The sequence below is a fragment of the Pteropus medius genome, unplaced genomic scaffold (genome assembly GCF_902729225.1).
Source record: "Pteropus medius unplaced genomic scaffold, Ma_sr-lr_union100, whole genome shotgun sequence".
NCBI classification, from domain to species: Eukaryota; Metazoa; Chordata; class Mammalia; order Chiroptera; family Pteropodidae; genus Pteropus; species Pteropus medius.
In genome coordinates this window covers 9884052-9908050 of record NW_024340696.1, presented here as the reverse complement: position 1 = coordinate 9908050, position 23999 = coordinate 9884052, and the positions used below count along the sequence as shown (strand labels likewise).

Genomic DNA, 23999 nt, shown 5'->3' with positions numbered 1-23999 from the left:
TTGTTTTGAAATAGCAAATAAATATTAATTTGACCATTGTTATCATTTAAAATTTACAGAGATGCATGAAAAAAGATCTCCCAATTAATTATACGGATATTCTCTATCAAAAAAAGACAAAGTTAAAAAAGAAGACAAAGCTTTTATTTTCATGTTAAAATTTCCATGGCACTGTTCTGTCCCCCACACACATTCATAACCCAACATGTAAAAACTGATTTTTTTCCTTATTCACTAAATGTACAGATTCATTTTATATTTCACAAGAGAATTTTTACCAGTTGGCTGAGGTGTGGTAGGATATCCAGGAAGCTGATGAGAGGCTGCAAAAGTCTGTCTCTGAAGGAGATCTGTTTCAGAGTGTGAGGGATGTCCTTCTTCATAGCTTAAACTAGAGGAAAATAAAAATAAGTGATCAAAAACACATAGCCCAAACAAATAGCTCTCAAAAAATTTCTAGGAGAGCAATTATCAAAATTAGAAGTCTTTTGACTAAATTCCCGACCTATAGACTAATAATAGATCAAGTCTGACAATACTGCCAAAATGGGGAAAATATATTGAAGATATTCTAGGAAGAAAAATGATATATAGTATTTTCCTTAATTCAGTTTTTACCTCCCAAAGTCCTTTTACTGGGAGAGATAAAACATGATACAGTAAGAACAACACTATCCTGGAAATCAGAAGAGCTGAATTCATTATCCAAGCTCTACTACTGGCCTACAGTTTGATTTCAATAAATGACTCAATTATTGTAGGACTAATTTCCTCCTCTGTATGAATAACGGACTAAACAAGATCATCTCTAAGGTCCCTCCAATCCTAACATTCAGATAGTTCAAATAAATTGATCATTAACATTATTTCCCAAAAACTCACCTAGAAAATTTCAAGTTTATACATTGAAAGTCATTCAGAACAAGATGTTCTCTTCTTTTTTATTTTGAATATTTTAAACCCAGAGAAAACACTGAAATAGTATACTGAATAGTATAATAAAAAGTATATACCTGTCACTTAAGATTCAACAGTTAACATTTTGTTACATTTGTTTTGTCTTTCTCTCCATATACATATATACACTTTTCTTTTTTTACTAAACCACTTGAAAATAACTTGCGGACATCATGACACTTTGTTCTTAAATACTTCAGTTGTATGTCCTAGGAACAGGACATTCTCCTATGTAAACCAAACATTGTTATTAGACTTAAAGAACTTTAAGTCAGTTAAAGCAGGTAATACAGAGCTCATATTCCAATTTCCCCCAATTATTGACAAAATGGGACTTTTAAAGCTTTCAATGTATGATCCAATCAAATTCAAGAACTGCTTTTGGTTATGTTTCTTTAAATTTAGAACAGTGCCCTCACTCTGGCCTTAATCTCAGATCTCTTCTTGATTTCATGACAATCTTCTTGAATAGTAGGCTATCCCAAATTCTGGATTTACCTGATTGCTACCTCATGAGAAGTATATAGTGATGTTTTATATTTCTTGTCCCATCACATGAAGATGCACACAATGTCAGTTTCTCATTATTGGTGATGTTCAACTTGAGGTGGTTAAGGTACTTTGTTAGATCTCTCCATGTAGTTATTTTTTCTTTGAAATTAGTATGCAATTTTGAGGTATTTAAAACTGTGTAAATATCTTTTTCCCAACAGCCAATGGTTTTCGACATCATTCAGTTGTGATCTTTAATTCAATTGTTGCACTGAGGACTGGAAATGTTAGGCTGCTAATGACATCATCACGTCAATATTTTAAAGTTAGCATTCTTCTGTAAAATAAAAATGAGCTTTCCTTTTTTTGCTTTTTCTCTTATATGTATATTATATATACTTATATATTTTATTCAGAAATATATATATTATACTTTTAAAAAATTTATCACTGTATATTCTTGATGTTTAATTTGCCCTTTCAGTCCTGTCTCTTTTTGACATGTCCTCCTTGGGGCTCAAACATATCCTTACCTTAGACCACAAGATGTTTCAGGCTCACCTTGATATTTTCCCTGCACCAGACCTGAAGTCAACCATTTCTACTAGGAGCCCATTTAGTAGGCAATGGCATTTAGAAACCAAGATCTGGGTGTCAGGTATGTTCAATGCCTAGCGTGTCATTGCTTCTAGACCCCTTTGGAAGACAAAGCTAAGAAAATACATGTCTTTTTAAAAACATGAGTTCAAACTGACAACTCTAATTCAAATCCAATTATTCCTCATCTTCCCCCATTTCACATGTGTATCTCCCTTTTCTTACAGTTGGAATGCTAGTTCACAGCTACATTAATAAATTTACTCTTTAGTTCTATTTGAAAATATTATAACACAACCTCTACCAAAAACAAATCTAAGTAAATCTAAATAAAGGTCAGTATTTCTTCACAGCCCCAAGATCATATCACACTAAGTGGATATAGTTAGAATACTGATTCAAAAGTAATTATTATTTATGATGGCTGTTATTAGATATAGGAATTAGATTGTTTTAAGATCCAATTTTAACATTATTTTAAAATCTTTTTAAACTTTAATAATGAATTTTATTAGGGTATAATTTACATGTAAGAAAATACATCGTTAAGTGTACAGGTAGGTCCATGTGTACACATTTTTGATAAATGTATACACCAATATAATCACAATCCCAACCAATTTACAGAGCATTTCCATCACAACAAAAGGTTTCTCATGCCCCTCTGAAGTCAATCTCTTTTTCATCTCATCTCTGGCCCTAGACAACCACTGATAAGGCTAATGTCACTAACATTTAGGTTTGCCTGTTCCAGAATTTCACATGAATTTAATCATACAATCCGTATTCTTTTGAGGTACACCATGCTGTCGTATACACGAGTAGTTCATTCCTTTTCTTTGAATTGCATGAGTATATCACAATACATTTATCCATTCGCCTACTGATAGACATCTGGGTTGTTTCCAGTTAGGGACTATTGTGAATAAACCTGCTCTGAACATTTGTATACAAGTCTTTTATGGACATATGTTGTCATTTCTCTAAGTTAAATATTTGGAGTGGAATTACTGGGTCAGAGATAAGTGCATGTACCATTTTACATTATCATCAGTAATGAATCAACATTCGATTTTTGCTTTATATCCTTGTGACCATATGATCTTTTCAGTCGTCTTAATTTAGGCCATTCTAGGCAGATATAGTGGTATCTCATTGTGGTTTAATTTGCATTCCTTAATAACAAATGCTGAAGGGCACCTTTTTCTAGATTTATAGGCTATTCTTTTAGCTTCTCTTATGAAGTTTGTTCAAGTTTTTTGCCCTTAAAAAAAAGTGAGTTGTTAGCTGTCTTACTGGGTTGTGAGGTTTTTTTTATGTATTTTGTTTTTTATGTATTCTGGACATTTTTTGTCAGATGTATGTATTGTGAATGTCTTCTTCCAGTCTGACGGCTTGCTTTTTCATTTTCCAGTGTCTTTAAATAGAAGTTTTAATTAATTTTATTATGGTAAGAGCACTTAACATGAGAGCTACCACTTAAACTGTACAATACAGTATTGGTAACTCTGTGCACTATGTTGTACAGATCTCGAGAACTTATTCATCTTGCATAACTGAAACCTTTTATCTGTTGAACAATGCCCCATTTCTTCCTTCCCCAAGACCCTGGCAACAACCATTCTACTGTTTCTGAGTTTGTTTAAATAAGGTTTTAATCTTTGATTAACTTGAACTATCAATATTTTCTTTTATAATAAGTGCTTTTAGTATCCTGTCACTTAATATATTCACCTGTTTTCTTCTAAAAGTTTTAGCTTTTATGTTTAGGTCGATGAATCATTTTGAGATACTCTTTATGTACAGTGTGATGTAAGGGTCAAGATTCGAATTTTTAACTTCTTTAAAAATTATGGTATAATTTGCATACAATAAAATTCACCCTTTCTAGAGTACAGGTTAGTGAGTTTGGAGAAATGTGTCAACACTACAAAAAACAAGGGAGAAAACAGTTCCATCACTACAAAAGATTCCCCTGTGCTCCTCAGTAACAAACCCCTCCCACCACCTCTAGACCCAGGCAACCACTTCTATTCTCTATCCTTAGAGTTTCACCTGTTCCACATGACAAATAAATAGAATCCTTTAATATGTAGCATTTTCTGTCTAGCTTCTCTCAGGTAGCTTAATGCCTTTGAGATTCATCCGTGTTGTTATATCAGTAATTTTTTATTGCTGAACAGCATTCCATTATATGGATGTACCAAAAATTGGTGGTTGTTTCAAATCCATTCATCAGTTGAGGGCTCTTTAGGGGTTCTTTACTATTTTTGGCAATTATAAATAAAGCTGCTATAAACATCTGTATAAGTTTCTGTGTGAATATAAGTTTCCATTTCACTTGAGTAAATACATAGGAGAGGTATGGCTGAGTTACATGGTAATATTTTTAACTTTAGAGAAACTGCCTGTTTTCCAATGGCTATAATTTTTACATTCCCAACAACAATGCAGGTCTGGTCTAGTTGCTCTGCATTTTCGTTGACACTAGGTATTATCAATTTGTAGGTTCTTTAAAAAAAAAAAAATGTTTAGCCATTCTAATTGGTGTACAGTGGTACCTCACTGTAGTTTTAATTTGCATTGCCGTAGTAATTAACAATGTTAAGCATCATTTGCTCATCTACTATGCAGAAATCTTCTTTGGTAAATTATCTACTCAAATCTTTTGCCCATTTTTATTGCATCATTTTTTATTATTGAGATTTAGGAGTTGCCTAAATATACTGGAATCAAACCTTTCATATGTTTTGCAAATATTTTCTCCCAATCTGTGGCTTTCATTCTCATAACAATGTATTTAGAAGAGAACAATCTTTTATTTTATGAATTTTATGAATTTATTTTATGAACATTTGGTGTTGTAGCTAAGAAATCTTTGCCTAATCCAATATCTCAACAATTTTCTCTTATGTTTTCTTCTGGAAGTTTTGTAGTATTAATTTTTCCATTTAGGTCTATGATTCATTTGGAGTTAATTTTTTATACAAGGTGTGAGGTAAAGCTTGAAATTAATTCTTTTTTTAAATTTGGATATGCAGTTGTCCCAGGAATGTATACTGAAAAGATTATTCTTGAACTATTGAAATGCCTTGGCATCTCTGTCAAAAAAAAAAAAATCAACTAGCCATATATTTTTGGTTCTAGTCTCAACTATTCTGTTACATGGACCAATATGTCTGTTCTAAGGCCAGTAACGCACAGTCTGATAAAGGATTCAGGTTCTACAAATCTTCCAGTTTTGTTCTTTTTCAAAATTGTTTTGGCTATGCCAGGTATTCCTATATAAATTTTAGAGCCAGCTTATCAATTTCTATGAAAACACTTCATTGAATCTACATCACTTTAGGGAAAACTACTATCTTAAAAGTATTGAGTCATCTAATCCATGTTTTCTCTACTTATTTAGGTCTTTAATTTCTGTCATTAATCTGTTATAGTGTTTAGTATATAATTTTTGCATGTATTTTGTTAAATTTACCCCTAAGTATCTCCTTTTTCCATGAAATTGCAACATTATCAAACAAGGTGGTGACAGGCTTGCTGTCATGCATGTTTCCAACCTCCTATGGCTGGCCCATCTTCACATACCATAAAATAATTTTTTATGATCTCTATGTAATATTTTTATGGTTTTAAAGTAAGTTTTAGAAGGTACTAACCCTCAGGATAATCTGATGGTCACCATCTGGTTGAGGTTACTTTTTAAACAAAAGCCAAATTTAAAACAATTTTATCTTGGGGAAAAAATGCCTCAAAACATGGTGTTTGTTTTAAATTTCCATATTTGAACCAATGTAACATTTCCTTTGAATAAATATACATTTATTTAATAAAGGACCACCATGGCATAGCCCTTCCTAGCCCCCAAGGCCTGGAGGGGTGGGCAAGGAGAGGCAGTATTTTTACCATCCCCCTATGTACTCCAAACATTACAAGAGCTAAGGCTTAGAGAAGAGGAAGGAGCCAAGGGATAAGAGTCACAACTGCTTCAATCTTTATCTTCCCAGCCTACCATAAAACTTCAACCTTCCATCCCCCTCCACGTACATTCATAGTGGGGTATGGACTCAATCTTGAGGACAGGAAAGGTCAGAATTTCACAAGGGGGAGTATCATTTTCCTTCAGGTGCTGTAGCTTAAATTCCAAATTTAAAAACTGACACTTTCCTCAGACAAAAAAACAAAAAAGAGATTAATTATTCAGCTACCACTCTTTACCTTATTTACTTTAAGTCTGAACATACTTTCCCTAAACTTTCTTAATTTTAGTCTAATTTGTCTAACAAAGAAAATTAAGTTTTAAGATGAGAAAGCTGACACAAAAATCTCATCTAAAATGGCAATTTTTGCAGTGAAGATGGTATATGATCATAAGAAAAAATGCTTTTGAATATATTAAGAGTAAGTTATGTTATGGCTTATATGCAGATATCAATAACATATACAAATCTATCCTTGGGTAGCATACTTTAATGTCCATAATACTTAAGAAATAAGACACATTCCAAGTTTTAAAATCAATTATCAAAAATTCCATGAAATATGTTAAATCCCAGGTGAACAAGCCAGTACTTGCACACAAATCATAAGTTACTTAAGCACTGAATGAATGATTTTGCCTTAAGTAGTCATATAAGTTTCTTCTCTGTGGTTAAAGAATTTGGCCACTGAAAAAATATATATTCTGATAAAATAAAAACAGAATTCTCTTTAAGCTCTGAAAATATTGTTTTATTCTACATACATTAACTTTTTATAGTTGAGAAAGATAAGAAACCTAGATTAGAGGTCAGAGGCCCGGATTCCAGTCTTGATTCTTTAAATAACATGTTTCAAGGCTTTCAGCAAAGCGCATTATCTTGTGGAGTCCCAGTTTTGCTATGTATGAGGTCTAATGTTCTTTGTATTTATAATATTCTGAGTTAATCTAAATATTTTTACTTCATTTATCACACAGTATTCTTTAACATAAAATCTGTCTTCAAAATTGAGTACAGAGATAAACAGAGTTCACTGAATTAACTTTGTAGAACTCCAGAATGTCTGTCATACTCATATCTAAATGTTAAATATTTTATAAATCTTTGTTTTAGCTAATCATAGCCTGAGAAATAAAAACAAAAACCTTAACATAATAATCAGCCCTTATTAAGGAATGATTTGTGAATGTGAAAAAATAAACCATGAAACTATCTATGTAAGAGCTGTATAAAAGCAAAGACTGCACATAGGCCACAGAATTCAAATCCAGTTCTGTACTTTACAAATTCTGCAACTTGGGGTTAACCACATAGTTTTTCTATGTCTCAGTTTCCTCAACTGTAAAATATGGGTACTAACAACTCCCACCTACGTAAGGTTGTTAGGAGAGTAAATGATAAAGCATATATACAGCATTTAACACATTTGGCACATGATGTTCAACCAATGCTATTATTACTGTATCTAAAGGTGAGGTCTGCATTTATACAACTGACAGAGACTGCCAAATATTATGCTAAGTACTAGAAGATACAAATATAAAAAGTCATAAGTAAATAAATAAACAAAAATAACACCGTATGAGAAGGCTTACCTTTAGGAAATGATAGCTGAGTACTGCTGGGTTTTTTCAAACTATATACTCCTCATTCTCACTTCCAGAAGTTATTTGTAATTCTGAGATGGGACCCTGTAAGTCACTCTGAAAAAGCTCTTACAGCAATTCTACTATGTACCAGCAGTAGAGAATCACTATCTTAAAAGGATAATCTGATAAGCAGTGTGGAAGAGCAAGCAAGCCTGAAGGCAGGAAGGTCAAGATCCTACTGCAAAAATCCATATAAAAAATCTTAAGACAGAACAGTGGCAAGTTAGTTAGCCACTTGAGAACTCTTAAAAATTAGAATTGACAAACTTGGTAAATATGAATTGTGAGGGAAGATGGAGGTGAACCACCCATAAGACTGAAATGTGGAAGAGTTCGATTTTAGATGCATTAAGTTTGAGGTGAGGCATTCTTAAGAGACATAGTGAGAAATATTCAAAAGAGCACTAATGAAAATTCCTACTTAGAACTTAGGAAAGAATTTGAGTTGGAAATAAAAAATTGGGAATCATTACCAAATGGATATTTCTGAAGTCATTAAAGTGGGTAAAACTGCCCAAGAGTATCCTATATCAGAAATGGGCTGAAGAAAGAAGCTATGGGGACGCTATTTTTGGAGGACACAGTGATCAGCAGGTCTCCATAAAAAGGGAATATTAAGCTAACCCTATGCCAAACCAGAGGAAGTGAAGAGGAAAAAATTATGCAAAGGCCTGAGGTGGGAAAGAGTCTGCAACATGGGGAAGCTAAAAGAAGATGAGCATGCTTTTAGTGTACTGAGGGAAGAGAAAGTGGCAGGAGATTCATTCAGCTGGAGAGGTAGCTGGCAAGGGTAGACATGAAAAGCCTTGTGGGCACAGTAAGGAGCTTGGATTTTATTCCAAGTGCAATGGAAAACAACTGAACGATTTTTAAGCATGACTAAATACATTTTTATAAGGTGAGACTGCAGCTGCTATCTGCTAAAAAACTTCCCTCAGTTCCTAAACTAAAACTGAAAGCAAACGGAATCCTAAAATCAAATATAGCTTTCAACATCATAACTACCACCCCTCATATACACGTTACCACCCAACTAGCTTCAAGTTTCACTAAAATTTGCTTTAAAAATAAATGTTAAGGGATGCAGAGTTTAATAAACCTGGCTACCAAATGCTGAGTAATTCTAGAGCAATGTCTCTTAGTTTAAAAAACTGAAAATAACAAAGTTGTTGATAATAAAAGACACTTCTCTCTTAACACTCACTTTGCAAAAAATCATGGGAGAAGAGATAAATCTATGTGGTAAAGATGGTGAACTTTTCAGGATATTAATAACTATAATTGAAAAGATATGAGTGTTGACAAGGATGAGGAGAAACTAGAACCCTCATACATTGCTGGTGGGAATGTAAAACGGTGCAGCCACTTTAGAAAACAAATTTGGCAGTTCCTCAAAATGTTAAACACAGAATTATCATATGACCTAACATTTCCACTTCTAGGTATCTACTCATAGAAAATGAATCATATGTTCAAATAAATACTTTTATACAAATGTTCACAGCAGCATTATTCACAAGAGCCAAAAAATGAAAACCACCCAAATATCTGTTAACCAGTGAATGGATAAACAAAACGGGCTCTAGCTATACAATGGGATAGTATCCCACTATAAGTACTTACATGTACTGATACATACTACAACATAGGTGAATCTCAAAAGCATTATGGTTAGCCAAAGAAGCCAAACACGAACACATTTTACGATTCCATTTATATGAAATGTACAAAAAATGGCAAATCTAGAGACAGAAAATCAATTAATGGTTGCCTAGAGCTAGAGGTGAGAATGGAGAGTGACTATAAATGGGCATGAGGTTTCTTGTTGGGATAATGAAAACATTCAAAGAGTAGATTTTGGTGACACTGTGGCAATGTAAAGATACTAAAAATCATTGAATTGTATAGATGGTATGTAAATTAATCTCAATAAAGCTGTTAATTTTTTAAAAAGGTGCCAAAGGAGTCAAATGGCCTAGATTCACTATCTCTAAGGGAACCCTGGGCAATTTATAGCTTCTTTGGGCCTTAATCTGTTAATTTTTAAGGGTACCTTAGAGCATAGGTCCTCCTATACACTGCATCACCTAGGGTCTCTAGGGGCCACCAGAGGTCAGTTCTGCAGAAGATCAGAAGGCAGAAGAGAGAAGTCTATTTGTCCATTCCCTTGTAACACAACCATGGTTCAAGCCATGCTGCATCCCCCTGCACAACTACAGCTCCTTCTGAGCTCCAAAAACTACTGCCCCTTCACAGGACTAGAAGTAGATTCCCACTGCTGCTACTCACCCAGTGTCTCAATATCCCTTTTTGGTCCCTTAACCCTACCCCCAATTATCTTTCAGAGATATACTATGATTGAAAGAGATACACACATGGCCTGATATTTGCTTTGAAATTATCCAGAGCAAGGACAAAGTAGAGAAAGTAGGTGGGATATATGTGAAACAAGACTGACCATGTGTTGGAATTGTTGAAACTGGATAATGGACAAATAGGGATTCATTATTCCATTCTCTCTAAGTGTATCTGGTTTGAAATTTTCCATAATAAAAATGTTATTGTTTGTAGTATAGAAAATCAACTTCTAAGTGGTTTACCCTTTAAAAAATTTTGGCATTTTTCTACTACACTCTTTGTGGCTCTGGCAAAGTCAAACTCTAACTTAAATTGTCTTATGTCTGTTTAAATGAGGACAGTACCAGCTGCTTTACCAGAGTAATATTCATCTTGCATTTCGCTCAATACGAGAAATGTTTTAAAATATTAAGCCACCTAATGTAAGCAGATCTAAGCAAAACTATTTTAGCTAATCCACATTTTTGTCTTTGCCATGCTTCGCTGGGTCAGACAAATCTTCTCTCAAGTTATTTAAATAGGATCAATGATCACACAGAACTATAATGAGAATGATGGCATTAAGTCATATGAAAATTTCATTATTTTATGCTTAGTTACACCCCATAAATGCCTACAGGCCGACTAACATAGGACAACCTTACATGGTCAGGATCCCTAAAGAAACTTAAAACTTATGAAGGCCAAAATTAAACTATGAAATATTACATGCTACATCAAAGCAGAATATATTCCAGCACTAAATATATTCTTTATTAAATCAATATTTATTGAGCACTTATATGACAATATATGATGGGAAAAAACAGCTCAAGTTGGACTGTCTAGAAACACCCATATTAACAGTCAGGGACCAACAATAATCAAGAACAGAAAAATACTTAATATCAAAGATTGATAAGTGCTATGAAGAAACTTACAGCAGGGTATCAGGCTACACAGAGATGTGGGTGGGTTAGGTGGATGGATATGATTCCACTGAGGGGACTATAGACAGACCTCTCTAACAATGTGACATTTTGAACTGAATGAAGTGAGGGAGAAAGATATGCAGATTATAAGAAAGAAGAGTGGCCCCAGCAGAGGAAACAGCTGAAAGACCCCTAGATAAGAGCATTCCTGCTGCCATTAAAAAAAAAGTTTTAACCAGAGATGAGAGAGACAGAGAAGGAAAGAGAGAATCTGTGGTCACAGTTTTAGGGGCAACATATTCCTCATTTAGGTGTATTATTTTGGCTCATTTACAGAGTGACCTGAAAAGCTGCTAGTTTTGAGTGACAAGAGAAGGTCCTGCAACAGGTCCAGGCTGCTGTGCAAGGTGCTCTGCCACCTGGGCCATATGATCCAACAGATCCATGGTGCTGAAGTGTCAGTGACAGACAGGAATGTTGTTTGGCGCCTTTGGCTGGCCCCTGTAGGTGAATCGCAGCACAAGCCTTTAGGATTTTGGTGCAACGCCTGGCTACAGTCTGCAGTTAACTACTCTACTCTTGAAAAAGAGCTCTTGGCCCATTACTGGGCCTTAGAAGAAACTGGACATCCGTGAGCCACCAAGTTACCATGTGACCTAAACTACCCGTCATAAACTGGATGTTATCTGACCCATCAAGACAAAAGTTGGGCAAGCACAGCAGCATTCCATCATCAAATAGAAGTGGTATATATGTGATCGGGCCAAGTAAGCCCTGAAGGCACAAGTTACATTAACAAGTAGTCCAAATGCCCACGGTCCCACTCCTACCACACCGCCTTCTCTCTCCTAGTCTGAACCCTTACTATCAGTTGAGAGAGGAAGAGAAGACTTGGGTTTACAGGTGGTTCTGTAAGATAATGCAGCCATCACCTGAAAGTAGACAACTGTAGCACTACAGCCCTTCTCTGGAACATCTCTGAAGAATAGTAGTAAATGGAAATCCTCTTAATGGGCAGAACTTCAACACTGCACTGGCTTGTCCGCTTAGCTTAGAAGGAGAAATGGTCAGTTATATACTGATTAATGTGCTATGGCTAATGGTTGGCTAGATGGTCAGGGATTTGGAAGGAACATGATTGGAAAACTGGTGACAAAGAAATGCGGGGAAGAGATATATTGACCTCTCTAAATAGGCAAAAGAAAAGAAAAAAGAAAAACAAAATGATGCTATTTGTGTTCCATGTGAATGTTCACTAAAGGGTGAGCTCAGCAGAGGAGGATTTTAACCATCTGGTGGACAGAATGACTGGCTTTCTGTAGATACCAATTAGCCTCTTTCTGCAGCCACCTCAAGGCTCATGAATAAAATGGCCATGGTTGCTGGGAGAGAGGTTATGCATGGGCTCAGCAACATGGCCTTCTACCACCAAAGCCAATCTGGTTATGGCCAGTGCTGAGTGCCCCATCTGCCAGCAACAGAGACCAACACTGAGCACCTGATATGGCACCATTTCCCAGAGTGATCAGCCAGTACCTGGTGGCAGGTTTATTACATTGGACAGATTTCATCATCAAAACAGGAACATTTGTTCTTACTTAAATAGATACTTACTCTGGATATAGATTTCCTTTCCTTGTATCCAGTGATTCTGCCAAAACTACCATCTGTGAATTTACAGAATGCCAATGCCTTATCCACCATCATAATATTCCATACAGCAATGCTTATGATCAAGACATTTACTTCACAGCAAAAGAAGTGCAGGTATGGGCCTGTGCTTATGCAATCAATTCACTGGCTTTACCAGGTTCTCCAACATCATGAAGTAGCTAGATTGACAGAATGGTGAAATGGCCTATTGAAGACTTAGTTCCAGCACCAGCTAGTTGGCAATACCTTGCAGGCCTGGTTCTCCAGAAGGTTCTCCAGAAGGCTACCTATGAATCAGCATCTGTTGCCTAGTACTATTTCTCTGATAGCCAGGATTCACAGGTCCAGGAATTAAGGAGTAGAATGGAAGTGGCACCACTCACTAACACCCCTGCTGATCCACTAGCAAAATTTTTGCTTCCAGTTCCAGTGACCTTATGCTTTGCTGGCCTAGAGGTCGAAAGTCCGGAGTGAGGAATGCTTCATCAGAAAACCCAATAATGACTCCATTGAACTGGAAGTTAAAACTGCCACCCAGGCACTTTGGTTTCCTTATGCCTTTGAATCAATAGGCAGAGAAGGGAGTTACAATGTTGAATGGGGTGAATGATCCCAACCCCCAAGGGGAAATTAAAATACTCCACAATGGAGGTAATGAACAGTATGTCTGGAATACAGGAGGACCGTTTAAAGCATCTGTTAGTATTACCATGAACTGTGATTAAGGTCAATGGAAAACTACAATAACTCAATCCAGGAAGGACTAATAATGACCCAGACCCTTCAGGAATGAGGGTCTGGGTAACCCCACTAAATAAAGAGGCATAACCAGCTGAAGTACTTGCTTAAGACAAACCAAATGGGTAGTGGAAGAGGTAGTTATAACATCAGCTATGAGCACATAACCAGTTAAAGAAATACAAACTGTAATGCTTGTGAGTATTTCCTCCTTATTTTGCTATGAATAGATGTGTCTGTGTGTTTCTTTGTATTTTTACCCCTCATTTCTTTATCACGTAACATAAGATGTATGATTTTGGATCATGGCACTTAAGTATATAAATTTTATATCATAGTATTTAAGTTATGAGATAACAAGGAGAAAAGTAAATGACACACAAGGACTTTACTCGCTCTTCTGGGGAAGAGATTACCATGTTTTCAGTTCTATGCAAGATAGTTGTATCATGTTAGAAGAAATTATGACCTTGTTATTGTCTTTATTTAAAGATTAAATATTGTTGAAGGAGATGCCTATGCAAAACTGACAAGGGTGACTTCTAATGGGTGAATTTTGTGCTAACTTGACTGGCCATCATGTACCCAGATTAACCATTGTTTCTGGGTGTATCTATGAGTTTAAAATTTGAATCCATGGACTCAGTAGGCTGCCCTCCCCAATATGAGAAGACATCATCTAAGCTATTGACAGCCTGGATATAAAAGGCAAGAGGAAAAAGTGCCCGCCCCCTTCTACTTTCCCTGTATCACTGCACAAGCTGGGACATCTCCTCTCATTTCCTTTTATCCTCAGACTAGAATTTATATCATGGGCTCCCCTGGTTCTCAGGCCTTAGAACTCAGACTGAATCACACCACAGGCTTTCCTGGTCTGCAAACAGATCATGGAACTACTCAGCCTGCATAAATGTGTGAATCAATTCTGTCTCTGTCTCTGTCTCTGTCTCTCTCTCACACACGCACACCCTCCCTCCCTCCCAACCCTATTGGTTGTTTTTCTGGAGAATCCTGAATAATACAACCTCCCTCCTGTCTGGTCTGATGAATTGCCTCTTATTTAGTATCCAGTTTTCTACCTCTTCAGTTCTAATCTATTCTGTACCTTGACTACCAAATTAATCTTATTAAAACACTTTTTTGCTTATATCATTGTTATCCTTCTCAAAAACCTTTCAAAGCTCCTGATAGGCTGTAGAGACTGAACTCCATGGCCTGTCTCAAAGCCTTCTACAGTCAAGTACTGACCCCGTGGGGTAGTGTTACTCCTCCAGTGACCTCCCCAATGAAACACACCTTTGTACAGTCTCCCTCCCATAACTCTGCACTGGGACCAGTAGACTGTGGTAGAAGTGATGCTGGTCTAATAGATTTCACTTCCTCCTCCTTTGGAACATTTGTTCTTGGACACCCCTTTCTACTAATCCCTTATTCCATTTATGCAACATTAACAATAATTATGTTTGTATGCAATATAACTGACAAACATTTCCACAATCCCTTTGAACCTAATATAATAACCCCTCTAAGTCCCAAAGCATTTTTATACCTTAAACAAATATTCTGCTTAATAGTATATTTTATTCATCCACTGATAGTTTAATGGGCACATAACAATGTGCTAGATATTATTCTAAGTGTTGATAATAAAGCTAATATTTTACATGCTATTCTACATATTATTACATGCTATTCTATATATTATTCTATATGCTGGACACCATTCTCACCACTTCTGAGTTCTCATTTAATCCTCAAGAACTCTAAACAGCATCCTCACTTTACACAAGGAACATCAGGCAGAGAGATTAAGAAACTTCTTTAAGATCGTATTCCAAGTAGTACAGTCAAAATGTAAAAAAAAAACACCTTAGACTTCAGGGCTTATACTATCAAACATTACTGTAAACTGCCTTCTACAGATGTGAGTGAAACAGACAAGATCCCTGTTCTCATGGAACATGCATTCTATTTGTGGCGGTCAGAGGTCTAGGAAAAGGGTAGCAATAAATGATACATACAAATTTATGAAGTTACCTCAGAGAGTGATAATGCTATCAAGAAAAACTGTGATATAATAATCAGTTACTTTAGATAGGGCAGTCAGAGAAGGCCTTTTTGAAGAGGTATATCTGGAAGACCTGAATGTCCAAATGCAGCAGCAACGACCTATAAAGACAACTCTAGATAAATACAACAGCCAGTGAAAAATTCCTAAGACATACGTAATCTTAGCATGTTTTAGGAAGAGAAATTAGGCCAATGTAACTGAAGGTTGGTGGTGGGAGTGGAATGATGAGGTTGGAGAATGGCTGAGGCTCAGAATTAGCTGAGGCTCAGATCATGGAGGCCATGAGAGAGACTTTGGATTTTCCCCTTGAGTAAGCAGATTTTAAGCAGGGTAATGACATTACCTGGTTTATATTTTGAAATGTTAACTGTGGCTGTTGCATGCTTAATAAACTCTATAAGGGCTAAGGTGGAAGCAAGGAAAGCAATAGAAAGCAAGTGTAACAGTCCATATGGGAAATTATGGATATGGAGATCAAACAAACAAGATTTACTAAAGGAGTGGATATGAGAGGAAAGAAATGAATTACAGACTGCTCCAACCTTTTAGACCTGAGTTACAAAGTTAATGGTAGTATTATTTACTGAAGTGGGAAGACTAAAGGAGGACCAGGTTAGGGGTTAAAGTGATATCCATGTTTTGGACATACTATGTTTGAAATATCTATTCAATATCCAAGTGGAGACGATAAAGAGGCAGCCAGATATGAATCTAGAGGTATAAATTTGGAAGTCATTTGACATATATGGCAACTTCACTAAGGATGAGTGGAGAAGATAAAAGGATGAAATTCCAAGCTCCTGGGCATGTCAACATTTAGAAGCCAAGCAGAGAAGCAGCAAGTTACCCTGTCACCCTTCCGGATCACAAGTTCTTTGAGAAGCAGGACATTTTTGTGGAGAACTTAGCTTAGCAACAGAAATTCAGAAATGCTCAGTACATTTTACTGAGTCAATGAAGGCTTGCCATTTGATTTCTCAAGTTTTCACTACAGAAATATAATAATTAAGGATAAAGGCAACAGTGCCTTACATACAGTGGGCACTCAAATATTTGTTTAACAAATGAAAGAAAAAACTTGGACTATATTTTGCTAGACACATTTTAATACTCATTGTTCCAGAGAGTATAGCAAGAAAAGGTAGAAAGCAAGCAGCATCCTATACATCCCCACACTTCTAAGCAATGATAATCGCAAATGCCTTAAACCCTTCATCTTGCTCCCTAATACAGGGTAGAGCAGGTAGACAGGGAATGGCACTAGAGGCTGCAGCAGGAAGAAAAGGGATTCCAATTCCCACACTAAGGCAGTTTTTGCTTTCATGTCATAAATAGTGCATTAAGTCCCAACAATATGCCAGACACTATAGTTAAGTACTAAATATACAGCAGTAAATAAAACAGATAGTATCCCTCCAAGAACTTCCATTCTAAAGAGGCAGATATCTATTACATAAGCAGCATATAGATATGTAATTATATTTCTAACTGTTATATGAAAATACAGTAAAATGTACTGTCAACACATACCATTGCACAAAATAACAGGGGGCAGGGGTTGGAATGCAGTGCGTTTCTAACATGAGGTACCTTAAGATGTCAGTTTGGGATGTGGGGAAAGAGTTATCTAGGTGGAGGTAACAGCATGAAGATTTTAGAGGAGGAAAGAATTTAGGATGAACCAAGAAATTTAAAATGGGGCCATATACAGCATATTACAGATTTTAAAAAACTTGACTCTAAGATATAGGAGTAGCAATGGAAAAGTTTTAAGCAAAGGAACAAAATATCACACTGGTAGGTTTATTTATTTATTTTTTTAATCACCTTGGAAGCCATGAGGAGAATGAATTGAAGAAAGGAAAGAAAGGGTTCAAGATGACTTAGGAGGCTACTTCAGTTATCTAAATAAAAAATAATAGTGGCTTGAATCAGAGTGGAGCAGCGGAAACAAAAAATGTAGGCGGAAACAAAAAATGTAGGCAATTTCAAGGTATATTTAAGAGATAAAACAGTAGGGCTTGGAGATTGAGCACACACAACTCCCAAGGTCTGGCCTGAGCAACCAGGTGAATAGAGGTGTGACTGAGATGGGCCTCATTAGACAGAGGTGGAATGAGTGGGGAAAGCATGAACTCATCACTAAATGCCCATTATATACCCAAGGAAAAGCTCAGAGAGGTAGCTGGATATACGATTAGGAGGGTTTGGGCTTTAGCCACATATACGGACATCTCCAGAGATGATATCTAAAGCCACGGGCATGATGTGATGTTCTCAGGAGAAAGCACATAATGGACAAGAAATCATATCAGTCCAAAGCCCTAGGGAAACAACAACGTGTAGAGATTAGAAGAGTAAGAACTAATGAAGAATAAAGGAAAGTAGTGGGCCAGAGAGGTAGGAGGAAATCCAGCAAAGTACAGTGCTATGAAGCAAAAGGAAGCATGTTTCAATTAGGAAAAAAATGGTGAGTGATAACAAAGAACACTGAAATAAATATATTAATAATGGTTAGGTTTCCAGGCCAGCTACAGAAGCTCATTTAACCCATAATATAGGTAGATTACAGCATTAGACTATCTTACCATGAAGTACTACAGTACAGTAATTAAACATGCATGCTCCAGATCCATAATGCCCAGGATTAAATCTCAGTTCCACTACTTACTATGTGGCTGTAATATTACTTAATGTCTCTATGCCTTGGTTTCCTCATTCACAAAATGTAAAAATAAACCTACCTCAGAGGATTGCTGTGAAGATTAAACAGTGTGCATGTGTACGTGTGCATATATTACTTAAAACAGTGGCTAGCACACATTAGTTGCCTAGTAAGTGATAGCTACTATTACTTACAACATTGCTTCTAAGGGAAAGTACTTTCTGAACAACAGAAGTTTGTTTAAAATAACATTTCACTAATTTGGGATCGTCCCTATTCCTCATAAATTATGATCTTAAAAGGTTTTTTTTCCAAAAGCCTTAAGGGGAACTCTAGCTGTAAAACTTATTCAAAAATTCCTTAATATAGTAGCAGACCTTTTCTAGAGAAGCTAATCATTGTTTTTTGAAGGAGTACGTATCACACTCATTACACGGTCATACTATAATCAGAAAAAACTTTTATATTAGGAAATTCTAAAAACTGGTGGCAAAAAAAATTATTTCAAGTTAGAAAGGCAAACACAAATATAAATATATTTTAAAACAAAATATTTCCATTTAATCACAATCCGGTGCATGGTCAAACATAAACACAACTATCATAACCACGATGAAATCACTTCTCTCTTCCTGTTCTATAAAAGATATAAATATGAAGTAGAGAAAAGGCAGCCGGTCTGCAGCTTCCCGATGGTCATCTGATTTACAGAAGCATGCAAAGGTATATATACTGTCTACAACAACCCTACAAAAGTATCTCAACTCCATGGTGAGAGGCAAAGATTTGGTCCCTAAAACTGAGAAAAGAACAAATAAATGGAGATTTATATGACCAGTTTTTATCCCTGAACTTATCATGTGCCCGGCAAGTACTATTTTAAAAATATTCAGAAAGCTCTCTATATACCCTATTAAAGGTAAAATGCTGGGGTTTCCTTTCCCATTAGCGCTTTATTGCTCAATGGTTAAAAACAACAGAAATACCTTTTATCTGATGGCGCTGTTATATTAAAAAAGTATTATTTCAAACTCATGAAAAATTGTTTACCATGCTTTTCCCCCAACAACTGATGAAAATGCTCCATTTCAGGACCAAGCAAACAGAAAATAGGAGGCTAGATCTCAAGCCAGTAACAACTGAATGTTATTACCATCTGTTAGCTTCTGAATAGGTTACTGAAAACAAGGTGACAGACAGGCTAATTCTTTATGGATAAGTATCCATATTACATCATTACAACTAGTACTCATTTGCACCTTCCAGAAGAAACTGCCACAAAGGGGAACAAAAACATTCAACTGATACATGAATTATGAAAAAGCTCTTTAAAATGTTATAAAAATATGAATAAGCTTCTGAAAACACAGAATACCGAAAGACTTACAGGGCATATTTTAGACTCAGTATTTTCTATATAAGTGATGAAAGAAGACATTGCACAGTTTAAGGAATAAAATGAGGTACAATTAAGAAGTGTGTGTAACCCTGTACAGATGGCCTGATCCTCACACAAGATGTTAACAAAGCAAGTTGGTGGGGGAGGGGGAAAGCCTGCATTTTCTATGGTATAATTTAGCTGACTCCACCCCCAAAATATATTTTAGGGGTGGGGGCTTAGCATTTAAAAATCAATAACTTCCAATAAACAGAAAATAAATCTCTTTTAGATTATCTGTTCCAAATGAATCTACTTACTGTTTTCAAATGTGTTTGGGAAGTCATTCTTTGTTACTTTGATAAATAACATTTGGAAAATATGACAAGTAGATTTTAGAGTCTTGCCTCAGAAGTATTCTGCTAAAAGAAACAACAGAAATAACTAGGTAGCATTTGTTGCATATACCTAATAAAACATTGTTTTCATTTAAAACAAAAAATTATGCACAAATAACTATCACTGCTGTTCACTGAACAAAAAGTAATTTTAATTTGTAAATTATCATTTTCAACGGCAAAAGCTATTTGAAAAATGATAGTCAAATCGCCAAAATAATAATAATAATAATGTGAAACGTGCTAAAAATCTTTCATAAAACTTAAAATGTCTTCATTGTATATGATACAGTAGTGACTTTCTGAAAGGTTTCAGCATTTAGGTATTTAGCTCCAAACTGACACATCACATTATTATTATTTTTTTAATCCTGGTCTTTTAAACAAAGGGCCTAAAATTTTCTAAGGAAGCTTATTTCCCTTTTCTCAAACCAAATTTTTCTCATTCTCTCACAATCATCCCAAGGTACTACTAAGACAAAGACCAGCTATTCTTCGCACTGTTTTCCAAATAGTGAATGTAGAACTTTCATAAAAACAAAGAAAATAACCTAGAGAACACTGTAATATACAAAGTGGAAAAAAAAAGTTCACTTCTGTCGTGACAATAATGAAAAAATCTGATGAGATCATAAAGCCACGAAGCTTCCTGTTGGTAGTTGAGGATGAAGTCATTAGCAACCCAGGATTCCCTCCCTGGTCCTTGTAATCAGAAACTGCACCTACCAGATTCCGCATTGTTCGGCAGAGGTGGCTTTAAAACACCCCGCTCCCGAATCAGCCAAACCAGACCACGCCTTCCAGTTACCATTCAAATGACCGTTTCACAGTGTGGCACTACTACACATTTTCCGCGAGCTTAAATATCTAGTAAGAGTCAACATTTTAGATTCCCTTGGTCACGCAGGGGCAAAGATGAACTCTTGAACCCCGCGCTACATAATGAACCAGGACTTCAGAAGCCGAGATGGAGAAGCATGCTTATGCTTCTGTTCTCCAGCCTTTATGGCCTTCACTGACGCCCCTCTCCAATTTCTTCCCAACTTTCAGTCACCCCAAGGCACAGAAGGCAAAGAGAGATCCCTTACTTCCTGCTGTTGTTGAAAGGAGAGGAAACCAAAGAGTAACTTTGAACGCGTGGAAGAGAAATAGCTTAATCTTGGCCACCACTGCAAACATATGTCACCCAGCCCGGCGCAGCGTTCCCGCGCCACCAGGACCCCTCCCGGGGCTCCACGCCCCGGGGGTTCTCCCGCAGCCCAGTCTTCCCGGGTCCCCCAACGTCAGGGACGCGTCAGGCTTGGCGCCTCTTCCTCTCCCGCCTCCCCCACCCTCACATTGCCGGGGCCCCCAAGACCACATTGTCGGTTCCAATACAATGGAATGTCACTGCCCCGAACTCCTCAGAGCCCCCTTAAGCCCCCTCAGAGACGGTCTCGGGTCTCCGTGATCGCCAAGTTCAGCCACGAACCCAAACTTCACCCTGTGAGAGCCCAGGACCCGGGAGGTGACGGAGACCCACGACTCCCGCCTAGACCCACGTCCACGACCAGTCCCAGGCGCGAATCCTGCCCTGGGCGCCCCCACCTACCCCGAGACCACCCTACAGAAGTCATCAGCCGCCTCTCCCGGCGCGGACGAGAGAGAGGAGACGAGTAGAGGGCCCCCAGCCCGATCCGGACCCCTGGGTGGTGCTGCACAGGGACGAAGGCCCCAAATGCATCCCCGGCCTTTCCTGGCCCACCAGGACCCCGCCGCCCACCCTCCCTACCTGGCCTTGAGGCTGGGGCTGTTGCCGCTGCTGCCGCTGCTGCTGGCGGCGGCGGCCGCGGCTCGGGGTTCGTAGGCCCAGGCGGGAGCGGGGGGTGGTGCCGCGGCGCTGGCGGGGGCGGCGGGGGGCGCGGGCGGCGGCGGCGGCGGGTCGGCGAAGCCGGAGGTCGAGTAGCTCCTGTCCATCGTTGGGGTTGCGTAGGGAGGCGGGGCAGCAGTGGGGGCTACTCTAGGAGGGGGAGGGAGGAGGAGGAGGGGCGGGGAGAAGAGGAGGCGGCGGCGGCGGAGGGAGCTGCCCCCTCACATGGCCCCGGCTGGCGGACGGGCGGAGGGCGCGCTGGCCAGGCTGTGCCCGGAGGACCCGGGCCGCGGCGCGCGGCGAGGCCCCGGCTGGGCGTCAGGGGAGCAGCGGCATCCGCGGCCCGGACTCGCGGCGGCGGCGGCGGCGGCGGCTTCGCCCCATGTTGGTCGATTTCCCAGGATGCACCTCCCGCCCCCCTCCGCCCCGCGGCCTCGCCCCGCCTCCCCCGGCGCCCCGCGCTCGCGGCTCGCGGGCCACAGGAGCGGCCCGCGAGGCTTCCGTCGCCACCGGCCACCTCCTGATGGCCAGCTGGGGCGGGGGGAGCTCTGAGGCCTGTCCCGGCCCAGCTGGCTCCCAGGACTCGGTGGGGCGCCCGCCAGCCGTAGCCGGCGGGCCGCGGACTCCGCGCTGTCGGCCGCTCGGAGGGGAGCTGTCCGTGCTCGCCGCGCCCCGCGTGGGAAGGGGCCGCGCCTGCTGTTGGTCCTGCGCGAGGGAGGGGAAATTGAGCGGAAACCCGGCCTGGGGCGGGTGGGGGGTGCGCACAAAGTGGGGAGGCTTGTCAGCGCTTTGCTTGGAGTTCGTTATTTGATCCTTCGAATTATTTTGAATGACCCAAATACTCTGTTCCCATATCGCGATTTCTTTCTCTGCGTCTAGTCTCAAACCAGAAACAGCTGAGCGGGCTGTTTTACAGTTCCGTTTACTCCCTTCCTGCCCAAAGCTTGCTCGGCTAGGGGACCCTTTTCCTGCTGTTAGGGGGAGATTTATATTCAAAGAGATTCAAATTCAAACGTATAAATTCCCAATCCTCATTGAAAGAACCTTTCCCAAGGGCTCTTATTAACTGCCCCCACCCCCACCTTGGGGATTTTCTCATTCTGTATTTCAGAATCTTCCATCCCAGGACAAATACTGCCTCTTCATTAATTAGTCCATCTACCATCTGGATGACTTTACAATAAATTTAAACTCGCTATGCACATTTTGTGTTAAAGAGTTTTTTGTTTGAGACTTGGAACTTCAGCAAGACTCTACCAAAAACATTTCCTATCTGACCTCCAAGCTGTTTGATGGTGGTGATGAGGATTTAATGATTATTTGAGGCTCTTCTATTGTATATGAGCTGTGTTTCCTCTACTATAGTAGTGAAACTTGGGGATCATTGTTCCTTAAGGCATAAAGTAAAAGTAAAAAATAACAGTAACGTTTGTATTTATTGGCCACCACCCTTAAAAACCAGTACTGGTTAACACCTATTAAGTGCTTAGCACGGAAATCTATCCCTTAAGGTAAGTCTAACATAAAGATTTAAACAAATCAGGCCAGCATAGTAGATCTAATAAATTTGATACTATCTCTGACCGCCATTTTAAAAGCAGTTAAAACTTCCTGATACCTGGTATTGGATCTGCTCTTCCTTTTGAAACTAATTTTGTTCTGGGAGATTGTTTTCCTCCTGGCGCCTACATCCTTTTGTTCCTATTCATTCCTTTTTGTAAGTCTTTCGGCACCTGTGATGCTTGGAGTCTGGTCCTGGGGTGGGGAAGCAAGGAAGTGAGTAGTGGTTATTTACAAATGAATTCAAACGTATAGGCACAAGTGACCTTGCCAATTTTATGTTAATTCCAGTATGCATTTACTGAGGATATCTTTGAAAAGGGGTTATCCTTGAGGAAGGAATTTGCCAGATAATTTGAGATCCTGCAGAGAAGTAACATGAATCTTCCCCACAGCATTTATTATTCTTACTGCAGACTGGAGGTCTAGAATCAAAATAAAACAACAAAAGTTTTCTCTACTGACTATACATTTGTAAGTACTTTTGTGAGCACTAAAGTTTTGTCTTTATGGAAAGTGTAGGCAGTGGATTGGCATGCTATAAATGTTTTATGGCACTTAGTTTGAGATACCCACAACTGGTACTCAGAGCAAGTTATGCAGGCAATACCAAACAAGTGGCAATAAAACCTTTATAGTACCTCACACCAGTATGTAGCTTGTGTCACGTAAATCAGAGAAAAGATACTAAAGATTTTTAGTGAGCGTATTTTAAATAATATTACTCCGTCACCATATAT

At 38.4% G+C, this 23999-nt stretch overlaps 1 protein-coding gene across 4 annotated transcripts in view; it reads right to left on the bottom strand.

Moving 5' to 3' along the window:
- Window positions 1-21825, bottom strand: part of QSER1 (glutamine and serine rich 1) — a 61880-nt gene extending 40055 nt beyond the window's left edge. For 2 of the 4 annotated variants that reach the window (XM_039866445.1, XM_039866461.1), the window contains exons 1-2: window positions 21622-21823; window positions 279-391 (exon numbers count right to left, since the gene is read on the bottom strand). In XM_039866445.1, coding sequence (XP_039722379.1) covers window positions 279-391; window positions 21622-21806 — 298 coding nt within the window. In that variant the 5' untranslated portion in view covers window positions 21807-21823. Of the gene's footprint in view, window positions 1-278; window positions 392-19772; window positions 19850-21621 lie in introns of those variants that run through there. The other 2 variants (XM_039866455.1, XM_039866470.1) reach the window with 2 other exon arrangements.
- Window positions 21826-23999: the final 2174 nt, after the last annotated feature.